The 26,067-nt window shown below is 34.8% G+C and overlaps 1 protein-coding gene across 9 annotated transcripts in view; it reads left to right on the forward strand.

The window, feature by feature from the left end:
- CNOT4 (CCR4-NOT transcription complex subunit 4) overlaps window positions 1-26,067 on the forward strand; it is a 135,648-nt gene that overhangs the window by 100,952 nt on the left and 8,629 nt on the right. For 7 of the 9 annotated variants that reach the window (XM_073238400.1, XM_073238406.1, XM_073238404.1 and 4 more), the window contains exons 8-10: window positions 1,699-1,756; window positions 3,784-4,033; window positions 4,935-5,432. In XM_073238400.1, the coding sequence (XP_073094501.1) occupies window positions 1,699-1,756; window positions 3,784-4,033; window positions 4,935-5,432 (806 nt within the window). Of the gene's footprint in view, window positions 1-1,698; window positions 1,757-3,783; window positions 4,034-4,934; window positions 5,433-10,344; window positions 18,088-26,067 lie in introns of those variants that run through there. The other 2 variants (XM_073238407.1, XM_073238408.1) reach the window with 1 other exon arrangement.

Genomic DNA, 26,067 nt, shown 5'->3' on the forward strand with positions numbered 1-26,067 from the left:
AAGTTATTGTATAAGGGCTATAGATTTCAGTTTTACAAGATAGAGTTAAGGGGATAGGTGGTGGTGATTGTTTCACAACAGTGTGAATGTATTTAACCAGCTGAACTGTGTTCACTTAAAAATGGTTAAGATGGTAAGTTTTATGTTGTGTAATTTACCACAAAACTTTTTAATGTTCCAAGTTTATCTCAGATTATCCATAGAATGTTCCATTCTGTTTTTCATGCTAGCACCAAGTTAACCTTTGTAAAACACTGCTTTGTTTATATCATTTCTGTGTTCAGAAATTTCAGTTGGCCTCTGATGTCTGGCCTCCATCTTTCTGTTGTTACCTCCCATTGTTGTTAAATTACCCTGTATGTTAAACTACTTTCTTAACTTGGACCCTTGTGATTCTTGATACACTCGCTATTCCTACCTTTTGTTGCTGTTCTTTGCCCTCTTTCCCTTCCTTTTCCTAATGCATAAATCCTAAGGACCTACTTAAATGTGAACCCCCTCCAGGAAACCTTCCCTAATTGCCCCACTTATGATGGCTTCTCTTTCTTCTGAAGACCTATGACATTTGTTTAGGCAGTTCATTTAATAGTTGGCTCTGGCTAATATTGGTGTATATCTGTCTTGTTTCCCCAAATACCTCTAAATTTAGTGGACTCAAAACTGTATCTTAAGATTATTTGCATTACCAACCTGACTTAGTAACATGAGTTGATTTTTTGCTATTTTGTAAATAATAATAATAATTCCCTTCAAGTAAATTTCATACCTATTTGTCAGATTCAAGAGCATCTGACAGTGTTTCTGCAGAACATACATTTGGTACTCATTAGGTACTAGCCCTTGTTAGATTTTTTCTAGAGCTATTAAATGTGGTACCAGTAAGCTGTCTTTTTGTAAGGTGACTTCATATGTATTTCTAGGAATGAAATGATTTTGAGAAATTTGCAATCTTAATTTTTTTTGCTTCAATACTGTATTAGAAATAAGTATTAGTGTTTGGGTTCTAATACTTACTTTTTATTCATGTGCTGGGTTACATAAAGTTAGTTATAGAAATGGCTCGCTAGGTCAGTGTTGTAATACTTATACAGATTTCATTTTATTTTTAAGTCCTATGAGTTAAAGTGAGCATGAGGTTAGTAGTTCTGTGTTACTTTCTGTTGTACTGCATTTTCTCTATATTGAGTCAAGTTTTAGTATTTTTATTTAAGAGTCAATTTTGCACAAAAGTTTGGGTTAGGATTAGGATATTTAAGTATTAAAAGAAATTTATTGCTCTTAAGAACCTATGGAGAACATTTCAGTAATTTTTATGACCTGTTAAACACTTAGAAAAATAATATTATTTCAAGGACTTTAACAGAGACTGTGTTTATTAGGTGCACAAAACTAAATAGTTAGACTTTTGATCTACTTATTGGAGTATTTTAAGCAGTATTTTTTTTTCATAAGCTGTTGTTTCACCCATTGTTTTTTAGAATCTAATTAAAATGTAAGCTGCTCAAGGGTAGGTATTTTATCTTCATCCTCAACATCTAACTTAATGTCTTACACCCTAGTACTTCATAAGCACTTCATGTAGTGCTAAACAGATGTTAACATGATAAAATGTCTGTTTTTTCTGGCTTTTGGGGAGTTTGTTATTGTGAGAAAATAACTTTACTGTGATTTTATTAGATTTTTTTTTTTTTTTTACAGCCCCATTGACAAACCTTCAGATTCTCTCAGTATAGGGAATGGTGATAATGCTCAACAGGTAAGCTTTTGATAGTGTACTACCTCATTTTTCTGCCATCCCTCAAAACAAGGCATTCTATGCAAGTGAATTTTCTAGATTAGTGAAAAATACTTCAAATACTAAAACAATTTAAAAGCATTTTTAGTGGACATCTTTGTAAGTGTGTTATAATTAGCTTTCTTTTCCTCCATTTTGTGTGTGTGTGTGTGTTTGTATGTAGCATAATTTAACCCTTTCTTGATGACTCAGAATTTTCATTATGACCATATGTTTTTGTACTGTGTGACATTACATTCATATCGTCGGAGTCCGCTGATACTGTTGGTTTTTCTGACCCTATATGAAATGGTCCCAGCCTAGCATGCCTTCTGCATTCTTAATTTTCAGAGTTGTTTCTCCGTCATAAGTTCTCCTTGTCCCTTGTCGTCAACTTTAATTTTCTATTTCTTTCAGTGTCCTTGGCCCCAACAGTTTTCTCCCTTTTCCCAAATGACTGGGCTTTGAAATGATAAACCAAATAGTTAAGAGCTGTAACTACAGTGATACTGAATGAGGTCCTGATCGTTAGAGGCGTTGTATTGTTTTGTCCAGTTTTTCACTGCTTAAGTTTCTGTATACCTTCTTAAACTGTTACAAAAAATGTAGTTTAATCTCTTCCATAAAGAAAGGCCAGTTCCCCCACAGTGTTTGTGAGAAACTTAGAGATTACATTGCCTTTTCAAACTTGCTTACAAATTCCATAAAAGAATTTGAAAATCTGTATATACCCTTTGCACGTTTTAGGTCAACATTAAAAGATTTTTTCATAAGGTAAAAAGTAGTTACAAAAGATGTAATTTCCAGCATATTTTAAATATTGATATTTTAAAATAAAAGCACTTCTTAAAGATACTTTTAGATCTTAGACTACTTAGACTTTAGATCTTTAGACCAAAGGTAAGTATCCAAGAGATTAAATATCATAGTGTTTTGTTACTCTTTATCCATTTAGAAAAACACAAGTTCTTCTTTAACAGTCAAATTTTACATCATTCCTTGTTCTCCTTGGACTCATTTTTCTATTCCACTGCTATTTTATCTTAATGCATTAATATAGTTTATTCTTGACAGGCATATACGTCTCACAAATAAAAAACAACATGTAAATTTTGAATTGGAAAGAAATATTTTTGTTGACACAAGGTTTTAAGTGCCAGATTTCTTTCTTCTGAATTTTTATTTGTAGTACTGATTTGATAAAGCAACTTATATAATAGATTTTGATTAAAAAGATAATCATTAAACAAACACTAAAATTATATTGGAAATTCATCTCTTAGATGTATAGGGCCCTTTTAAGGTTAGTTTTCCTGTGTCTGTAGATGAATATTACCTGTTGGTACATGGAGACAAGTTTCAGCAGCAATCTCAGTCATGCTTTCAGTATCCTGAATGAAGTGCTCAGACATCTTGTTTATGTGTGTAAATAGATGGAAGGAAGATTATATCATTGTCACGGAAATCTTTGAATTCCTTCTGAATTGAATACCTAAAAATCACATACAGTTATCAAAATTACTTCTAGTGATGTGTTTGGAAATAACTTGATTAGATCTTGTTTCCATTTTGTTCAAAACTAATGTATTGAGAATCACCTACTTTGCAAAAGAATCTAGTCATTAAAGTCAGTCACTGTGTAATCACCAGTCTGAATATTTTAAATAGATTTTTCTTTGGCCCCCAAAAAGTTTTCACCCTTGAGCAGAGCAAAATACTATATAGTTAGGTCTCAGAGAATAAGAATGTTATTTTCTTTGTGGATTGAGAGAAATTAGGTTGTAAAAGGAGAGGATATGGGCTTAGTCTTTTCAGGAGAATCAGTTTTAAAAGGAGTACATATACATGTACAAGTTGATAGATTATTTTGAAAATTCATAATCTCATGAGAGTCTTCAAGTATGTACTCCCAGTTTGAGGATCCCTTTTGTTGCAAGCCTTTTAAATTGTGGTTTATTAAAATGTATAAACTTATATTGATTGTTCTTCCCTTCTCCTATTTTATTTAGATACCTAACAGTGATACACCTTCACCACCACCTGGTTTATCAAAATCCAATCCAGTCATCCCCATCAGTTCATCTAATCACAGTGCACGGTCTCCTTTTGAAGGGGCAGTAACTGAGTCACAGTCGTTATTCTCAGACAACTTCCGCCATCCCAACCCTATACCAAGTGGGCTTCCTCCTTTCCCCAGTTCCCCACAGGCATCCAGTGACTGGCCTACAGCACCAGAGCCACAGAGCCTCTTCACATCAGGTATATAACAGTACTACTGCATGTTAGTAATATTACTCAGACTAAAATGTGACCCTTGTTTGGATGTGCTTTTACCATTTTTCTCCCTACTCCCTTTTTCATAAAAATGCAAATACTTAAACTGCATGGAATTGGATGGTTAGATAAGTAATTGTATGAACTAGAACTTACGGTGTTAACAGATTTTTCCAGAAATCAAAAGTTATATCATTTTTCTAATAAGAAGATGCTTATTCCTCCATGAATTATTAAGGGTGCACATTTCTAATTAGATTTGTGTTTGTATAATTAAAGATTTTTCCTCCCCAAGGTGACAGAGATGTGTTAGTTAATATTAAAAGTTCTGTTTGGATATTTTTGAGCCATTTACATTTTTATTCATTGTAGGTTCTCTTATTAGTAGAAAGAATGGCATTAAATTAACATTGACAGTCATACCTATTATCAGTGGAGCAATTTAAAAAAATACATAGAATAAACACTTTTTTTCATTAAGTTACGTTATTTAGCAGTATTACACTTTATCTTTGATAAATGCATTAAAAAAATTAACTTTATGAAGTGAATTCTATTATATTTGTTACACTCTATTTCATAAATGACTAATTCTGGGCTTTAATTATGAATAGTTGAGTATAATTTGGGTTTTCTTTGTTTTCTTTGATTAGCAAAATCAGTCTATATCATTGTGTTTTTCAGGTTAGTAATTTAGGAATGACGTTATTGTCAGAAGTATATGAGGCCTTTTGTAATTTTAACATGCTGTAAAATTGTACAGATTTTGCATATATTTGTCTTTATCTTGTAATATGATGTGCTTAACTTTGACTAGTGTGGATACTCTGTAAGTATGAACGTGTGCTATGTATTTTAAATACCTCATTAATATTCTTCCCAACAGAAACAATCCCAGTATCGTCCTCTACAGACTGGCAAGCAGCATTTGGCTTTGGTTCTTCTAAACAACCAGAGGATGACTTGGGTTTTGATCCCTTTGATGTCACTCGAAAAGCCTTAGCAGACCTGATTGAAAAGGAACTGTCAGTCCAAGACCAGCCTTCCCTTTCACCCACATCTCTTCAGAACTCCTCTTCACACACTACAACCGCCAAAGGTCCGGGCTCTGGATTCCTGCATCCTGCTGCACCTACAAATGCCAACTCTCTCAATAGTACCTTTTCAGTCTTGCCACAGAGGTTCCCTCAATTTCAGCAGCATCGAGCAGTTTATAATTCATTCAGTTTTCCAGGCCAGGCAGCCCGCTATCCTTGGATGGCCTTTCCACGCAATAGCATCATGCACTTGAACCACACAGCAAACCCCACCTCAAATAGTAATTTCTTGGACTTGAATCTCCCGCCACAGCACAACACAGGTCTGGGAGGGATCCCTATAGCAGGTAGGTTCATTTATAGCCTTTGAGAATTTATGAATGACTCATGCCTTCAGGTGGCTGGGTGGGTAGGGAGGGAATTTTGAATAACAGAGAGTACTGATCATTAGTCTTGGAAACTTCTATGGGAAAAAAATTAAAGTCCTTATCATAATCTAAAAAATTAATTGAATGGATGGATGCCTTGTAATATTGAGCTTTATAAGGATGGTGGAGTATTAATAACTAGTTTTTGCTTGGAAGCACTTTACTTAATAGGATAGTTACCAAACTTTTATATGGCATATAGAAAAAGAAAAAAATGGGCTCTGAAATTATGGTTCTATAAAGTCTAACACCATTGTAAAAAATCTGGTTATACATTCTAAAAGTAAAGTGGTTAAAAAATTTTTTTTAAAGATAGTAATTAATGAGAGCATGAGGGATAAAGCCACTTTCTAACTACTTTTGGCAATTGCTTATCTTGACTGATACACACATACATACACACATCAGAACTGTGCTATATATTAATAAAGTACTTAATATTTAAGAACTCTATTGTTTCACACATATATATCATATGTGTTGTATAAGTATCCTTTCTGTGAAAAAGTAGCTGTCCAAAGAGATTTTACCTTTTGGTCTGTCATGTTTTTATTTCTGGGAAAAATATTAGGTTCCTATAAGTGATGCCAGAACACTTCTGGTTTCTTACTGCTACCCTTGAAGGTTTCAGAACTTCTGGGTTTAAGGTTCCATATAACATTTATTAGATCAAATAACTTTTATATCTAAAGGAATCATTCCTAATAATAGTTTTTTTTAAAAATTTAATTTGGGCTTTGGAGATGACTTGTGAAAGAAAGATTGTTCCTCTCCTGATTCTCTCAAGTAGAATAGAATAGTCCCTCACTCTCCTACATAATTCATAAAATCTTTACCCCTGGTCATGGCTGTTAAAATAGGACGTGACACAGCATTACTGTCATAATGTGCTATTACCAGCAAGGCATTCGTTCTCTTGTTTTTGGCTAGGTTAGTAGGGTGAATTTACAGAGATCCATTAGAATTCTTTGGCTCTATTCCCTTTGTGATCAGCATTTCATTTTCAAGACAAGTAGGTGGATTAAGAGGGTATGGTTTGTGGCTGTTGATGTAGTGAAGGTAATAGTTGATACAGTGAAGTTAATTTACATAAGCATGATGGCCCCTAATGTAATGTTTGCACATTGGTGGAATTCATGTTACTTACTCCTTTGATTATGGTAATTAGTAGTTTTTTTCCAGTGCTTCTTCTACATGATACTCACTTCTGAAACGTTAAGTGTTCAGTTTCCAGTACTCCTTTTTTTCTTCCATTTCAGATAGCATATTAGAGTATAATTTTGTCCTGTTTTGCTTTGTTTTAATAACCTAGAAATGTGGTATTTTAATTACTAGTAGTGTATCTCATAACTGATTATAACATTTAAACTTAAGTTTCCCTACATATTCTAAATATTTAAAAATAAAATATTAAACCAATTGCAGTGAATATTTACGTTCCTATTTGCCCAACAATGAGCTAGGCCATGGGGGTAATATAGAAGAAGTATGAAAGTATTTACTGTTTTCAGGGATTCAACAGTGTAGTTCAAGATAAGACTGTATGTGGAAGTGGTAACTATATGATACTGGAATCAGAGACATCCGTGGAGCCTGTAATCGTTAGGGAGGCTTCACTGAAGAAGCAGGAATTGCGCTGTAGTAGTATGGTATCTTGGATTTGGGTAAGCAGGAGGGAAAGAGACCTTTTATGTTGTTGGGAACTCCTGAATAAAGGCATAAAGGCAGGAACTAGTACGTCATTACATTAAGAAGCACGGAAATTGCCTTCTTTTACAGGAGGTGTTTCTTGTACAGCTAGAGTGGGTAGGAAGGTGAGCTTTGGAGCAAGGCAAAACAGTATGGACTTGATCTGATAGGAAGGAGGATACCTTTGCGAACTCTAGTTTCTGTTTCCACTGTGTACTTTTATTTGACTTACTATGTGACCATCAATCATCTTAAGAAAATCATCTGTTCTTCCAATTTCATGGTTATCATATTGTCCATTAGCAAAACAGTTTTAACCCAAGTATTTCAAGTCAGTAGATATTCTGGAAATGCCACAGTAGTAGTAAGTAATCACTAATTTTTAAGTGTAGTTGTCATAATATTAGTCATTTAAATCTTTATCTAAAGTAGTGCTTTATGACAAAAATGTGGCATTAAGTTAGGATCCTATCTCTGGGGGTTTTTCTTTTCTTTTAATGTATACTCAACCATGTAAACTAAAATACTTTTTTTTTCAGAAATTCTAATAATGAAGTCACCAACTATAGGTTCTGAATCATTGTTTTATATTTGTAGGAGATGGGGAGAGTTATTTTGGATTTTCAGGTTGTGACTGTGCATTCTTATACCTGGTATTTAAATGGTAATTTAGGACTAAGATTATTAGGTTATTTTTAAAGCTTTGATGACTGGCAGAATTACAATTTTAATGTACTGAAATATTTAAAATTATTATCAAGAGTTACACAGAATTCTTTCACAGCCTACAAACATTTGATAAATACCTTAGGAAGCTGAATGTGCTAATTTCAAAGCAGAATAGTTGTGTAATTGTAGGCAGGTGATTTAAGATTTTCAGTAACAATCAGGAATGATAAAGTAAAATTTTGGGAACCCATGTACACTGTAACTGTGTCTAATTTAAAGCAGTTTAATACCCAGGCAGCATCTGTTTCCCCTACCCCTAGTTGTAATTCGGTTGCACTTGAGTTGAACTATTTAAATAGGTTCACTCTTTGTACCCTGCTACGAGTATCATGGTATCTTACACAAAGTAGCTGTTTGTTAAAGTGCTTCATAATAGAGAGTAAGAGTACATATTATTTCAGCAAGATCTGTCACTGTAATATATTCTAGACATAATTCAACACTAGAAAAGCCATATATATATTTATTCTTTAGATACTTTGAGCAAAATAGGGTCCCTGACCATTAGGAGCAAATACTCAGAGGTGTCAGTCAACCTAAGTATCATACAATACCATATCTATATTTATTACATGTTTACATTTTTAATTTTGGCTTATATTAGTTAATTATTAAAAATTTATATATCTGAAACCTATCATGGGAAGGACAGTTGCCAGAGGTTTGACAGAAATGCGGCTTCCATTTCCTTTGCTGAATTGAAAATGTTTTTGTGTTTAAAATCAGTGATTTCCTTAATTAGGTGAACTCTTTAGCAGCATTTTTTTTGGCTGCACATTCAGATTACTGATCTTAGAAGGATTTTTGAAATAACTATTCTTGGAAAACATTGATTAGTGGGCAATTATAGTAAGTCCAATCACTCACATCTTTTTTATTTTTGAAACACCTGCTTTTGTTTTAAAAGGTGACTTTTCTCATCCTATAAAGTGACTTGACTTGCCCAACTCCTTCATTTTAAGAATGCAAAGCAGTGTTCCAGAGGGATTAAATAATTTGTTAAAGGCCACACATTCAATTAGTGGTAGAATTAGTAGGATAAAAACCCTGATCCCAAATTCAGCAACTGAAATGTTTTTGCACTACAACATTGATGGTTTCCTTCATAAATAAAGATCACAGGCTTGTACTTTAACTTGGCTTTCTTCCCGTAGTAATTGATTTTTGCTCTCACACATTTTGAGGTCCTTTTTTATCGACAGCATCTATTTGTAAGGCATTTGGCCCAAGTCAGGGATATGGTTTATAGTTACAAAATAGAAATGAAGTTTATTGACTTGATAAAAATTAATGTATATAGCCCCTATCGGTGCCATGTTCTCACTAAGAACTCTAGTCTTAAATTTCCTTTACACAGCCTTCTTGCTGTGTACTTGGGGTTATATGGAATCTTTGCTAATTTACTGAAACAACCTGCTCTAAAGATTGAAAGTCATTTTCAGCTAAGCAGTACTTCCAAACATAATTTTGCAGATTTTGTTTTTCAAAGAACCCTCTGCCAAGATGTTTTTATTCTATAATGCTAAGAATTATTTGGAAAACAATTAATAGTAAGTCTAAGTCTTTTAGCATTGTTGTTTCAGGATATACTTAGAAAAATATTTGAGTCTGTTTAAGATTGAATTTTTTTCATGTTTTTGTTCATTCAAATTTTCTTTATGAGAGGACATTTTTCTTTAAGTATTCTTTATTTCTGAAGTAGATATTTTAATGGTGACTCAATTGAATTTTGAGTCGTGTGAAACAAGTCACTTGTAGCCAAGTAATTATCAATTATAATTAAGATAACTGATCTTATTTCATCTGTAGTTCTCTGACCTAGAAGTAGTCATCTCACTTTCAGTCAATTGGATCATTGCCTTGTTAGCATTTTATAATTTCCTTAATAATATTTCCTTCAAAAGTACACATTAAATTTTCAGGTGCTATATGATAATGTGCTAAATTAGTACCGATATCTTATTTCTTTTTTATAAACATAATTGCTGCTTTTAAAAATGGATTTGTCGTTTTTCTCCCATAAAAATCACATTTTTCACTTCTGTGAATTCAGTTTTAATTTTTTCACAAAATACTACTTGATTAGGATTATCCAAATTAAAAAGGGGTCCAATTGGCTTGGAAAAGAATGGCTTTCCTGGTCTTTTTTCCCTTTTTGTATATTTATAATCTTAAATCTATTATATTCTTAAATCTAACATAGTATTAAATTTAAGGGTGTGTTTAGAGTGTAAGTATTTTCTAGGTACTTCATAAGCGTATATTTTAAGATTCATGTCTTGTTTCACACCCAGATTCCAACTTAAGCATGTATTTTATAATGTATCAGTATTCCAAATATTGAAATCATTTTTAAAGGGACTGTTAACAAATCTAGTCACCCATAACTAGACCATGACTGACTTTTCCACAGGGGAAGAAGAGGTGAAGGTTTCGACCATGCCACTGTCAGCCTCTTCCCATTCATTACAACAAGGACAGCAGCCTACAAGTCTCCACACTACTGTGGCCTGACAACAGAACTGAGAGGAGAGGATTAGACTCTGGGGTGCTTGCATGGGCAACCGGATTTTTGCATGATTCCTTTCTGAGTTTGCATTTAATGTATACACCCAAAAGAGCCAATATAATCGTTCCTCATGCCTACAACTAGTGTGTTACCTCATAGTTGCTGAAGTATTTCTTCATTAGGCCTTAACACAGTTTAGTAGCATAATAATTTTGGCATTGTTTCTCATGAGTGATACTATTTTTAACTCACACAAATAAACTTGTAGTACTAATTAAGATCCTGAATGAGATTAGCTAGAATTGTTCTTATTTTGGCTCTATTATTGAATATATACAAAGATAACGGTAGTTCCTTGTTTTCTGATTTGTGAAAAAATGGTAATATCCTAATATACTCATGAATAACTTGAAAATTATGAAGATAATGTTTATTGCATTCTTTTAATACTTGAGAAGAAAGAATACATATGAAACAAAACTGGTGGTGTCATTTACTGCTTGGAAGGATGTTGTCAGCAATTGCTTTTAGTTGTATGGATTTATATCCTATATTATGCATTACATGTTTAGAAACTGTTTTTGTTCTCTCATTTGCACATTTGCACTTTCTTTTTGAATGGTCGTTAACTATATATAGATGGTTAAAAGATAATTATTATAGACTAAATGCAATATAATCTTCCTAATGCACTGCCTAGTATACCAGAAAATGCCTCAGAAACAATTTCAGCTTACAGTTGATTTATCAGAAGCTTGAATATGGGGTAAACATTGTGAGAAGCAACTGTAGGAGTGTAACATTTTTACTGAACGAACAGTAGTTCTGTGGGATATTTGTTTGGAAGTTTCATTGTTAAATAATTGAAATGTGATAATAAAACTATATTGGAAGTACCTGACCAGAATGAGACTAAGGTAGAAGAGAAAAGATTGGGGATCCTGCAAAATTAGGTCACATAAGTCATCCTAGATAATTTTAGTTAATTACAGTGAAGAGTGTGGAGTACTTTGTTAGGACACAAAAATGTGAAGTCTGGATGTTTTTGGACAATACACAGTTCCTTAAAATAATTTTACAACTAATAATGAAAGAAAATAAACTGAATTCAATTTTGAGCAGTGGACAATAGCTGATTGAGAAAACATGACATATTCTGCCTGAATTAAGCATCTGAGAAGAAAGGGTGAAGTCAGATCTCCTCTTGAGATTTTCAAAAAACAATAGTGATAAAAGATATGCCTTAATTTGTTAAAAATATTAAGAGTAATGTGAGTACCAAAAAAAGAAGCCTAAAGATTTAAAGTTATAATAAAATACCTTATTAGGAGATGATAACATGTTGGAGTTGGAGTTTTCAAGGTTACTTCTCTGTAAAATCTGATTAGTTTCTATTAGATACAGTACAACAAATTAAATGGCTTTGTCTTGAGGTACAGTGGGTAAACTAAAATCTATTAGCCATCCTTCCATTTGTTTAACTAGTATAGAAACAGCGAATTATACTAGTTCTTTAAATCCTTTTTGTAAAATTCTGCGGAAATGACAATCCCTAATTTCTGTTTCGAAGTGACTTTAGGATAGCATTACAAGAAATTTAGAAAATACAAGTAAAATATTGTAGACTATTAGAAGCCTTTTACCATGCATTAATCATGGTTTTATTTTTGCTGTAAGAGGTCAAGACATGCACACTCAGTGTCTGCTGCTGTGGTGCTAAGGCTAGTGGGCTTTGGTAAGGAACTCAGGCTCCCTGGCATGAGGCTTTACCAGAACATAGCTTTCTCCAGCCGTCACGCAAATCTTTCATTGCCCAGATCTCCTTACAAAGACATAAGAGGTGGTTAGCTCCCATTTACTTATTACTTCTCTGTGTTGAGAGATAAAACTGTTAAATAAGGCTTCTCTTTCCTGTCCTGGCTTTCTCTCTCCTTTCCCATTCCTAACCAATGCCAAAAAACTGTCAGGTAGTTTGCTCAGACTTGCTGGAGCCCAGAACTGCCTCCCTCCCTGTTTCTCCTTTCTCCCCACTTTTACACATAAGAATCAAGGAAATGATTCTTGGGCAATTAAGCCTCAACATATATTTTCACATAGAATAGCTAAATATTATCGTTTAATCATCTTTGTGATTCTGAGACCTTGTAAAACTAGAATAATAAGCCTCACCATTTTGCTTACTTAATATTTTGTCTATGGTTTTTAATTAAAAGTGATATCTTAAAAATCAGAGTCACACTTAATTATACTATAGGGCAGAAGAAATTGCATAACCCGTAAAAGAAAGCACCATTTCACATAGCAAGTAAATTGATGAAACCAAATGATGGTAAAAAATGAGAAATTCTAAAAAGCTTCAGATTAGTTTTTGATAAATTTCTGCATGATTGACCTATCCATGCACAAGGAAAACTTTGTAAACTTCTACAGTCTTAACTTTTAAAAAATGACTAGGCTGTAACTTAAGTCATAATTTTTTAAGTTGGAGTCCAGAACTCTTTGGACGTATTTGGAAAGTTAGGAGTTTATTTATATGTACCTCTGCCTATCTTTTTCTAGGGAGAAGATTCATAGTTAACTATATTTGTCAAGGGTTTGGTGGTACCCCTCTAGGAAAAAAAAACAAAAACAACTGACTTGAAGTTTTTGGTGCCACTGTAGAAAATAGCCCTGACTGAGTGATTTTAGTCACATGATGAATGTCAAGTTCCTCTTTTATTTTCTTAAAGATTCCATTAGAAAATATTTTCTGATAAATAATACTTTCCTTTTCATTCTACTGTTTAATTTTGTTTTTCTAGGTGGTGCTTTTGTGTACTCCCCTCTTTTTAACGGAGTGTTAATTAAATATTTGAGTGCCTTTTCTATGTAGTGACCTGGGCTAGATCTTGAAGGATATAAGTTTGAATAAAGTACAGACCCTGTCATCAAGGATAGCATTCTAGTGACAATTGTATTTCAAATTATTTCTGCAAGGTCAACTCTTAATATAATTTATCCAAAAGAACAGCCAATAGCCTCCTAGACTCATTTCATTATTCATTGCTCTGACAGGGGCAACAAGCTATTGAATACTGACAATTGAAATTTTTAAAATATATGATAATGTGGAGGGAGTGAAAAAAATCTTAATAGGGGAGACATGCATTCATTATTCTAATTTAAGTATATCTCAGTTGTGTGTGTTCATGTCTCTTACTCTTAGTGTCCTGGGAATTAAATAGAGCTTTTTATATATATGTTCTTTTAAAGAAAACAACTGTAATACATTATATCTGTGCACATTTTTACTGATACAGCTCCTGTTTGTATGGTATTACAAGCATCTTCAAGACTGCTAGAGAGCTGATGTATGCTGTGACACAGGTGCATAAGCACCTGCTCCCACAGAGACATTGCTTCAGGAAAGCGAAGAGATTTGTGAACAAATTGCAGGTGCATTAGAATCTTAAAAAGTGAAGACCAACATGTTATTTATGTATACATGAAACTAGGGAACATTTTTTCCCATGCTGAGTACTAAGGTTTCAGATTTTTTATTTGATCATGAAGTTTCCTCGAATATGCTTAATTGGCCTTAAGAGATGACTATCATACAATTGAAAACACAATAACTTGAAAAAAAATTATAAAGAGGTAATCTGAAACAATGATATTTATATATTTTTCCATAAAATATGGCCAAAGTCAGTTATGTGTTCTCACGCTAGTTCTGACCTTAATGCTGTGACTCTCCCATCTTAACCTTTGTATCTGGACAAGTCCCTACTTCATTGTCTCCTTGTGCTGAAAAAATGGGAATAATATGTGTAGATATTCACATATGGTATATTTACTGAATAAATCACACACTAGGCTGTTACAAAAGTAAAAATGAGAGAGAAAGAAGTGGGCTGGCTCAGGGAAAAGCCTCATAAAAAGTGTGGAGCTTTTTGATTTTGAACAATGGCTGAAATTAGATGATGGAAGGAAAAAATACAGTAAAGGGAACAGATTGAACAAAGAACCAGAGACAAATTAGCATGATCTATTGGGGTTAGGAGGGAATGACAGGAGATGGGCTCTTCTAAGATATACAGATCTTACAGGAAGGTGGCATGCGTGTGCAAAAGCCTTGAAAACTAGGGAAAAGGTTTAGTCTCAATGTGGATGTGTTAGTAGTAGAGAACTGGTTCTTTGGTGAAGATGTTACTTGATTGTAGCATTTTGAGGTTAGTTTGGTAATAGGTCTACTTGAAATTAGGACCAGTTAGAAAGCAGTTCCAGGATATCATAGTTGGCCAGGGCAAATAAGATCACCTGGACTAAAACAGTAATCGTGGGAATGAAGAAGAAATTATGAATTAGAGGTCAGAAAGCATGAGATCTAAGAAATGCCTTTGGGTTTGGCTAGGTCTCTGGTGACCTTTAAAAATGTAACTTTCATAAGGTACAGGTGCTTTCCTAGGATTCATGAGGAAATGTCAAGGATATGGATGCAACAGTCATTGGCTACTTATTTAAGACATTTGGCAACAAAGGGAAAAACAAGAAGCTAACTGTATAGGTGATAGATGTTAGAAGGTGTTGCTCTGAGGTAAGGGAGATACCTAAATATTTAAAGGCAGAACGCACAGAGCCAAAGCAGAGGAAGACATTGGCAGTGCTGAAGACAAGATAGGCTACTCCAGTAGGATAGTGGATTTCTGTAGGTGCTGAGAGGAGGTAAGCTCTTGAAGTGAGGTTAAGTTATGGGTTCAGCTTTGGGGAGGTGGCTATATCTTCCTGTTACTTGTAAGAAAAATAAGAGAATCTAGGAGAGAGAATGCGAGATTAAAGACAATGAAAATAGTTGATAGGGCTGACTTCAGTAATTATTGAATGCACATTGTGTGAGAATGGGAGTGAGAATGGAGTTGGGAGCCTGTAAAAAAGGGAGAGTAAGAAAATGTGTGACAATAAGCCTGTGTGTGCATCGGAAAGAAATTGAAGAATCACTGGGTAAAGATAAGGACCAAATTTTTTAAAATTTAGTGTCCAAATGTATATGGTTTTATATGTTTCTCTGGTTCAGCACAAAGCATCAGGAGTGGGTAAAGCAAATACTGAGAGTTTGGCAAGAAGGTGAAGAAAAAAGGACACAGCTATTTAAGCAAACAGCATTGAAATACCTAATCTTGTGGTCAAGAAGAACCCACTAAGTTAGGAAAGAACCAGTGCTGCGAGTATGTTGAAAGGAGTTCAGTGATTTTAGATTTTGATGCAGATAAAGAACAGGTACAGTGCTGTTAAGGGAGTGACGGATTAGGAGACTGGTCTATTTGATGACCACTCAGTGCTGAATGATGAGTGAGAACCAGAGATAGGATGTAGATAGATATCTAACATTGGGGCTGGAGGTTGGAAGGAATGCTAGCTTTCAGAACCCCTGTGGTCTCTTCTCTATCCTCTTTCTCACCCATCCTTTCTTGAAAGTAGGAAGTCAGATTGCATGAGAGAATTGTAGAAAGCATGTATTGCCTGGGGAATCCTAGGTCATGTTTCTTACAAGTTGAAGGTGATCCAAAGGAACAATGGAATAAGCATTCCTTCCTCAGCATGATAGGAAGACACGGAAGAAGAGTGCAGGGGCACAATTGGGAAAAGCCAGCAGTGAGGTTGGACAGGTGTAGGTAGCCCAGTGAGTTTAAGCAATTGGTGGACATGTTGCTTATGTCAAAGATTTAGACGAAGGTGGTATGGCATGGAATAAGACTGATCATTGAGGAACCCTATTATAGGAATGAGCTAGGTTCTCCGGACTCACATACAAACTGGAAAGAATCAGATTTCTACCTCACAGGGAAAGTATCTTTTCTTCCTTAGTTGAACAAGTTCATTCTGCTTTATTTAGATAACAAATTAGATGAAAAGCAGTAAATTCATGAAAAGTAGAAATGGGAGAATATAATAATTTTATGATAATAGGTCATAAAAATACTTTGACAGTTTTCCCCCAAAGAGAATGTGTTATGTGAATAAATAGAGAGCAACATGTTACTGATTTAATGAATTCTTGGTCCTTGTATTTTGTATGCTTAGATATGACCTTTAGGAAAAATTGCTGGTGGTGTAGTAGAACAGGAATAAAGATATATAACATATTTTTTCTCTGTATTGAATTAATAGCAAATACACCTAGTTTGAAAGCACCCTTAATTTCCTGACACTAACATATTTTTAAAGTGGACTTGTCATGTATGTCAGCTGTAATATCAACTAGGACATTTAAAGTAGTAATGCTTTAAAGTACAAATCATTACATAAGAATACTATCTGAAACCACACTGATGAATTAAAAAGCCACTGCTCCCTAGATCTTTCTGCCCCATGATTTGTTGCCATGAGTGTTATTTTTAGCAACCTTACATTGCTGGGCATACAAACCTCTAGCCTCTTTAATCAGGACCCTTTCCCAAAGAATCACTCTTTGAGAATTCAAGATTTATTAGGAGAATCTACTCTGGTCTATCATGTTATAGGGGGTCTGCCCTGGGCTTTAGTTACGCAAAAATCGAGTCTATACCTGTTAGATACTAGAACTGAAGGCAAGCCTAAACAATCTAAATTGCCACCTAGAAGTTCCATGAAACAGCTGGATATAGTACTTAATAACCAACCCATTTTCTCCAGGTTCCTTCAGACCATACTTCCTAAGGCAGCTGTTGACTTTGTTCTTAGCCCACTTCACATATTACGGTTTTTCTAAAGGTTCCTGGGAGCTCCAAACTGACCTTGGAACATGCTGTGCATAGAGTAGTATTGTTGTTCCAGTTTGTATTTAGTACTCAGACCCACTTTGTGCTCTGTCACAAAGCAATACCCCCAAAAGCTTCCTTTCCCCTTCCATATAATTCATAAAGCCTTTAAAGCACTCATTACCCCCCTTTTAAAAATTGAGTTGAATCATAGCAACAATTAAGTAAAGTGCACAGTTTGTAATCGTACTAGTGCATAATTCAGTGGCCCAGCACTGCATTTTATCTCAGTGTTAAAATAGCAGAATAAATAACTCCAGCTCTGAGGACTTGGGCCTGTTCTTTGTTGAGGCTGTGTGGTAATAGCTGCATTGAGATGCAGTGTTTTACCCAGTGGGCTGAAAGGCAAATGTTAGACCTTAAAAGATGCCCTACTTTGCAAAAGTACTACTTAAACTTGTGGGTCAAGAAACTTTTATATCCTACTGTTCAAAAAGAGTGGGCAAAGACCTGTAGGTAAGAGACCCTTAGGACACATGATTGCCAGAGTAGGTAAAAATGTTTGAAGCAACCGTCTTGAGTAGTTGTGAAATTATATAACAGCCTTTCTGTCTTCATGATGTTTAATTAGCATTGTGTAAGCAAAGGTTTGCTTAGCAAAGGCAAACTATCAGCTTAGCTCTTTGTAGGGACATGAGGTTAAATGTGTTGTGTGCATGCATGTGTGTTGGCTTATATATAGTAATTTTCATTTAAATTCTCCACTTAGTGATTGTAGTGGAGGAAAAAGTCTTGGGCCAGCTCTGTAACTTTTCTAGTATTTATTCCTGCTGTTCTGATTAATTCATATGTTCAATATAAGTACTTCATTTCTGTCCCATCTTTCTCTAAATTTTTTTTTTTTAAGAAATAAAGACCGTATTTAAATGCATTGAGGTTACAATACTGGTGTCTACCTCACCCCTGGTTATGTTTTATCTAAACAAATATTTTCATAGCTTTTTCTCACCAAATTTTAGTCCCAGTGCTAAGCATACTCATCCTGTGTCACATTCTTTGGAAGAACCTAAGGAAAGGGTAGTAAATTTCAGAGCTCTGAAATATATAACATAGTCTCTAACAATCCTCCTTTTACAGACCAAGTAATAATAATGGTAATAATAAACAAGGCTCAGAAGGATTGTGCTTTGCCCGTAATCACATTCTTACAATTTAAAGTTGTTAGTCCTCACCATCTGAATTTGTTTTCATACGTGTAACTCAAGCAGAAAAAAACTTCAAGATTGAGAATCTATCACTTCTCAAAACTTTGTTGTCTTACAATTTATTACAGTAGTTCTCACAAGTCAAGGACTTTCAGCTGTGAATATCAGTGCAGACAATGATTTGAAGGCGTTTAAAGAATCTATCTGCTGGTAACTGTCACCACAGATCCTGTAAGATGTCAAAACAGCCTTGAGTTAAATGTGGCCCAGTGATCTTGGAGTCACTTTAGCGGGTGGGGCAAGGACAAATGTAACCATACAGGTGCCCTTAATATAGACTTGAAATAATTACCAATGTCAGAACTAAAAAAAGTAAGACAGAGGTGAAATTAAATTTACCCAAGGTTTCTGTCCAGTTCCAAAGAACATTTAAGGATCAACATACATGACCACTATACTGGTGACATCTCTAGTATTAAAGAATGGGAAAAAAAACCTTGCAGTAATGGCATCAAGATGCACTACACCACACTAAAGGTGTGGTCTCAGATTCATCTTTGAAGAACTACTATATGCTACACCATATAAAATGATAGCATATCTGATTTTTTTTTCAATTAAGGAGGTTGTTTTCAGCATAATGAAACAGAGGGAAAGCTTCACAAGGATTTAAAGATGATAATACCATCACCATCTCCAAGAAGAAATGCAGGAAAACTGACTGCAATCAACTTTTATAGCCTAGCGCTGTTCCTAATATGGTGAGAACTTATCCCAAGGACTGGTAGCATTCATGCTGTTACCAGTCTTGCATACTGAAATAACAAGTCTATAGAGCAGAATGTAGTGATCTGGTACATTACTGGGATGTTTTTAAACATTGTCATTTTATATGTGGGCATTTGCAAGAACACTGACACCCTGAAGCCTTTTATGTTTTTCTTTATTCCATCTGTAAATTGAGTATCCAGCTAAAGCTAAAGGAGGCCCTGGGTTATGTCTTCATCAACCAAGTAGGAAGGCTTCTTACTGGCCTTAAGCTGAATGTTGGACTATATACCATTGTTCTGCTTAGGTGTTCTCTGTTAAAAATGTAAATTTTAATTAAAAGTTATCATTATGGTTTACTGATACATATATGCTAACCCCTCACCCCTCACTTAGGGTAAGATTTGCTGGGGGATACATTTCTTTTTACTCCAAACTGTTAACATTCCCTAATTAACCTAACTGTAGTATTACCCAGCCCCAGAAATGTGTAACATATTTTGAACTTTAGTGTAGTTAATGCTGCTAAGTGTATGTTCCCAAGACCTCACCTGTATTTTAAATGGTAGGTGATTGGAATAAAGCCTATTACTAAAATAAACAAAGATCTTACATAATCTCCAAATAAATACACAGAGCCCTACAGCCTTTGTCTATAACATGCTTTCTGGTTTTAATTCTTGACCACCATGAATCTTACTCTGATAGCTTGTGCTCACCTCTTTATCCAGTGTATTTTTCTCTCTTTGGACAAAAAAGAAGTCATTTCTTTCTCCATGTAACTTACCACAATTAGAGGGGGAGGTCTCGACTAGATCTGAGTGTGCACTGTGCTGTGATTCCCCTACTGGATCCCTGACAGGCCTGAATTTTCTTTCCCTTTTCAAAGGGCAAAGCTCTCTTCCTATCAGGCTGCTGCTATGATCAGTTACCTCCTCACTAACCAGTCTACCAGCTTTTAGCTTACTTCTAGACTCACTCTTGATTTAAGTGGTCATATTCTTTTTTTTTCTTCTTTTTCTCTTAAATCAAAACAACACATTTAAACAAAGTATAGTCTGGGTTTTAGAACATGTTAACAACCACTGCACTGTTAAATGTTGAATTGATAAGATTTTTGACATTATAAAACTGACATTATTTACTTTCTCTAACTGCTAAATTATTCTAGCTCTTTTATAAATTACTTAATACTTCTAGACAATATGACTGAAATTCAATCTTTTACAAATACTATTTTTAGTATAACTTTTTTCACCAAAGTGTTCTAGTTCAGTATAAAGCTCCAGAATATGGTGAAGTAAGAATTAGAGTTTCTAATTTATATTTGAGAGTGTTTTCATCTGATCTTCCTTCCTGCCTTCTTTAACAGTCAGGACTCAACACTGATTGAGAATTGGTTCTGTCAAGACCGTCTCTGGCAGTTTTTTTCAAATTCAACTATAATAAACTTTAGCAAAGGATGAACACTTAAATAAATAAGTTTCAAACTAAGGCCGCTTAATGGACTGGTGGTGAGCATATGTTGTCTTTGAATTCATCAGGGTCTTTTGAACTGCTGCCTTCCACAGGAGTATCATCTTCTGTAGGTCTGGAAGGATGTAGTCTTACTAAGACTAATTCTTTTTAAATTGAGACATCATTTTAAAATTGAAAGCATGAAAGTTTTTTACTTTCCCTAGTATGTGATAAATAGTAAGGAGGAAAAAAAAGCAAAGTGGTCTTAATTTTTTTTTAAGTCATACATTTCATAAAACTAAAATAGTTAATTTCAAAGTATCCATGCTTGTTTTGAAAATCGAACATTTATTTATAAAACAATCTCAAAACAAACTTTATCTCTTGGTTTGGGTAAATAGTACAATGAGAAGAACTCTTAAAAGATGTGTGCTTGGTCTGTTGGGTTGGAAATGTTTGTGACTGTGGCAAACTATACCCATACCTGTTTTATTTGGCTTTAGTATAAAATAATCAGGAAGCTACTTCATTTCCTGAAATCATATTTCTGAAATTGAGAAATGAAGCAAAGTACTGTTTTAAGGCCTAAAACGACACTTTCTAAAAATGAAGCTCATAGCTGGGTTATGAAAAATATGCCAATTAAAGTTATGTTTCAGATCACAGGAATTTTTGTGACTTTGATTTAAATCCCTAAGATAGGAACCATCTTTCAGAAAAAAATGAGACTGATGTTCACTATTGCAATAGAAGTAAGTTGTGTAATGGTGTAAAACAGTGGATTGGTGTTTTTAAAAACAGGAAATTTGGACATATTTTAATTTGGAAAGTTATTAACATCAGAAATCTTATAAATTTCAATAGACATGTAACCATACAGGGATTTGCTGCATAGGCAGCAAAATACTTTGACTTGAATGAAGCCTGAGAACTTACACCCTTACAAAAACACAGGTGCTACACAACCCAAAGTTGTCACTGACTGTTCAGAATGGCCAACCTCCACTGAGCCACTAAAGAGACACAAAACCAAGCAGAACGGCTCGCTTTTAGAAGGCTGCTGCAGAAGGGTAGAGCACCACCGGAGAAAATGATAGACTAGACATTCAGTAAGCATTTTGTGGAATGAAAACTAATGGTTGGGAGAGTGATGTTAGTATCAGATCATTTCTGGAGCCCTGCAAAGCCTACCTGTACTTTGTGTTACATCTGGACTTTGGGAACCATTCGGTGAGATTCATTTTTACATGAGTTATAACTTAACCCCTTAACTGTATTGTGGCATTCAGGGTAAGATTCCATTCACCACTCCATAATCAGTCATTTTCTTCTGTTTTCTGTACCTCTGAACTCTGGAAGCATCAGCTCGTTTCCCCAAGACCACCCCTACCACACACACACACACACACACACACGCACACACGCGCGCACACACACACACTTTTAAAAATTTCACCCAACACTCTCCTTGCCTCCAAATTTCATTTGCAATACTCATGAGTCTCAGTATAAATACTGATACCTCTCCCCCTAAAAGACCCCCCCACACACACACACACACACACAATTCAGAAAGTCTCTATAAAATGCCTTTCTTATGTCTTTATGGGTAATGATGAGCTGTTTTGGGACCTTAATACTTTCCTACATAGGGAGCTCTCTTTAAGGGCAACTTGTAATTGTTAAAGAATATTTTCGATAAACCAAAATCTTTTTTCTTATTTATACTTCTTGTCAGATATGTGAAGGCAGTTACCACTTGTCTAATAACTTCTAGATATAGATAAAACATCCTTAATTCCTGCATCCATTCCACACTCAACATGGTTTCTAGTTCTCTGTGTAGGCCTCTTCTCCTCTACATATTTTGATGTGATAAGGAATGTCTTTCTTAAAATATGAAGCTCACACTTTAATAATCCAGATGTGATCAGGTAATACATCTATTTTTTCATTAAAACTATTCCTATTACTAATATTTGCATATTCCCTTATAGTTCACAGAGTCCTTTATAAAAATTCCCTGTGGGGTAGGTATAACCCCCATTTTGTAAATGAGGAAGTCAAGACCCAGAATGGTTATCATTTGTGATTTGTCCAGTGTCATACAATTGTTAATTTAGACATTGCACAACTTTTTACAGTGTCCTAATCTTGCCTATTTAAAATACCCAAATGTCATATCAAATGTTATAAGCCTATTAAGTAAATCCATTAGATCTTTTTCCGTACACATGACAGGTTAGTTAGATTGCTTCCATCCTGTACTTTACTGATGCATTTAAAAAAATCTAAATATATACCTGTTAAATTTTGTATGTTTGGATTTGATGTAAAGTATATCCTGTGTGTTTATCACCATCTCACAAGTTTGTCTTATGAAAGAACTGTGTGATTTTAAAGTGACAGATGATCACTGAGTATTAATAATGTGTAAAAAACTTAAGAACTGGTTCTGTTATATCTAGAATTGGCTTTCTGTTTGCATATTTAAGTTAACTTTGTGGGTTTTGTTAAATATAATAAAAAGCATGGAGTCAAAGATAAGCTAAGCAGTATCTCAAACTTTCAGGATGACACCCAGTATCTTAAGTTCTATGAAAATTCATTTAAATTCTGCTGTTACCCATTTTATACTTTACCATCTTAGTCTGAAAGGTTGCCTTCAGAAAACTTAACTAGAAACTGAAGTCAAGATATATTTAGGACATCCTAGAAAGCCTATCCAAAGAATAGTTTACTTTGATATGATTTTTCTGTGTGGAAATGCATTCTGGCTCTCACTGATCACTCTATTCCATGGTTTTGTGGGATTGATGTGTCAGTGGGATAGGAATGGAGCTAGCTGCAAAAGTCTTAGAGTTTGGGCAGGCAGCAGAAGAGGGAAGGAAATGGCCCACAGCATGTAGGAGGACATTTCTGGTGGAAAACAGTTGTAGATAGAAGCTGCCTCCACACTTGCTCCTTCCACTTCAAAGTTAGAATTTGACTTCCTGTGTATTTTATTTGGAGGGGAGCTGAGGTTCTAGCCAAAACAAAACATATTATTTCCCATGAAGTGCCCCCAAACACCAGCAATAGCATGGTGGTTGCTAAACCTATCATATCATTTCCAAAGACATCATCCAGCTCCTGATCTGTTTCAGATTTTTCCCAAGAATGAATCATAAGCATGTGGATTCTAAAATCTTGTCATTTCCACCTTTTCTGGCACTTCTCTTAACAACGGTTTTGTGATCACATATGTGAAGATTAATACCGGGATAGAATTCATTTTGCCTCTAGAAATTTTAAACTCATTTAAGTTAAGTAGATGCTCTTTTACTATCTGTGCATCTTTACTTAAGTGTTCTTCTTGACGTTACTTAACCTCTCCTTTCTGGTGTGAGGGTCGTGCTCTTTTATAATGAAGATGGAATTGCATATCTTTGCCTTCTCTTGGGCTTAACATTATGACATCAGTGGCTTTCCCTGGTTTTTTACAAGCTTCAGATAATTATGGATTTTGATTTTAATTTTCAAGAATTATGATACTCTTACATACAGGTAGGTTATGTCTACTTCCATCCATCTTTTCTAAGCTTTCTTTTCAAATCTAATCCCATGAGATTTTCCATGTACAAGAACTGTTTTCTTCATGTTTCTCCCCAATTTATTTTCCTTGTTAGAATTATTTATATTGCATAGTCAGAAAGTGACATTTTAGTATCTTCTGTGTCCTATGAATCACTGCCTCCTATAATCAGTGGACCACTTGACCCACCCACCCACTTCTTTTTTTTTGAAAGCTGTTTTCTCAAAAAAATCCTGTAAACAAATGTTCAGGGCTGTTCACTTCAGAAACATAAAATACCTCTGGAGGTTCAGGTTCAGGAACTGTTCACCATAAGCAAAGAGGATTAAAACAAGGTCCCTTTCCTTGAGGCACTCCAAGTCTAGTAGAAAAACTGACATGTGAATAGGTGATTGCAATACACTATGGTAATTGCAGAAGTAGCCAGGATGCCTGCCATTCAAGAACTTAAAATCTAGTTACTCTCACTTTTTGCTTCTCTAAATCTTAAAGTTATGTCTTATACTGTTAGGGCTTCTGTTATTTTCACAATAACCAAGCAGTTCTTTTTTGGGCAAAAGCCCAGAATAAAACTTTCCTTCTTTGTTTCCACTTTGGAAAGAGATGGTTAGGGAGTGAATTTTATCAGGTTTATTTTCTTCTAGCAAATTTAGACCTCCCGAGATGTTAGGGTGGTTGACACCCTCCATGTCTGCAATTGCAGAATTTGTTTTGTTAAAATGATACATATCATCTTCTGAATGGTAAACTCCTTTGATTGTCCTTGGATCTTCTCACAGGGCTTTGTTTCCAGTCATTGCTCAGTTTTGTACTTATGTAAATGCTTTCCTCCAAGCTTCCGATTTCAGATTTCATACGTGTCTTATGTTGGATTTTTGTCCCTTCCCATCATTTAGCTCTGTTGCTTGTATGTTCTGGTTCAGGTTCCCTCTCGTACAGTCTGTAATGCTTCTCAAAGTGTATCTTTTGCATTAACTTTTAAGTTTACTTTTTCCTCATTCTATATGGAGCTTTATGTAGAGACATCTTTTCATAAATATTTTTCCCTGTTTTTTTTCCTTAGATTCTGCTTCCTTAAATCCATCAGGCAAACATCTAGATATTTTCCTGGTTCTCACTAGATGATCTGATTCTCCCCCAAACAAACTTACAGTTCCTTGTAGGAACATTCTAGAAGAGAAAAGTACACATTGTGCAAAGCATATCTACTACATTTTGAAATGTTCCTCCTTTACTTTATGACTAGCCGCTTCTACTGCTGTTCTGTTTGACATGCTCTTTCCCTCTTCCTTATCAGCTTCTCTTCCTCTGCGTTTCTCTTAGTCATCCTTTAGTCTGCATGCAGAATGGCAGAATTGTTCATTTTCTTCTTCATGCCCCATGGAACTTTGTTACCAGAATGATGTTTATTATCAGATAGTATAGTTATTTAAATACATCTGCAGGCACCTTCTCTTGGCCCAAGAGTCCTGCCAGGACAAGGACTGGTTGGTAGGGTAGTATGCTTGGTGATGAAAATAAACACTTTGGAGTCAGACTGGGTTTGATTTCTGCCTTCAACACTTTTTACTATATATGCCTGGGCAAATTCCTTAAGCTACTAGAGCCTACTCAGTCTCGTTTGTAAGATGAAGCTGCTGCTATTAACCTTTCTTTGGGTTGTTGGTACTGAAGTAATCAGGCACATAAAGTGCGTAGTGAGTAAATGAATAGTGTCTAGAGTAGAAAAATGGATAGAATATAGCTAATAGACCTGTTCATTATCCTGTACATATATACCTTACAATATTAGGATATCTTTTTTTAAAAAGCATTCCTTATTTAATTTTAGTGCATTGGATTTTAAAAATTGTATTTGACTGTGTTTTGGCATCTCCAGTACTGTTGAGACTGTGACCTCTTAGTG

This window comes from Manis javanica, chromosome 6 (assembly GCF_040802235.1).
Source record: "Manis javanica isolate MJ-LG chromosome 6, MJ_LKY, whole genome shotgun sequence".
NCBI classification, from domain to species: Eukaryota; Metazoa; Chordata; class Mammalia; order Pholidota; family Manidae; genus Manis; species Manis javanica.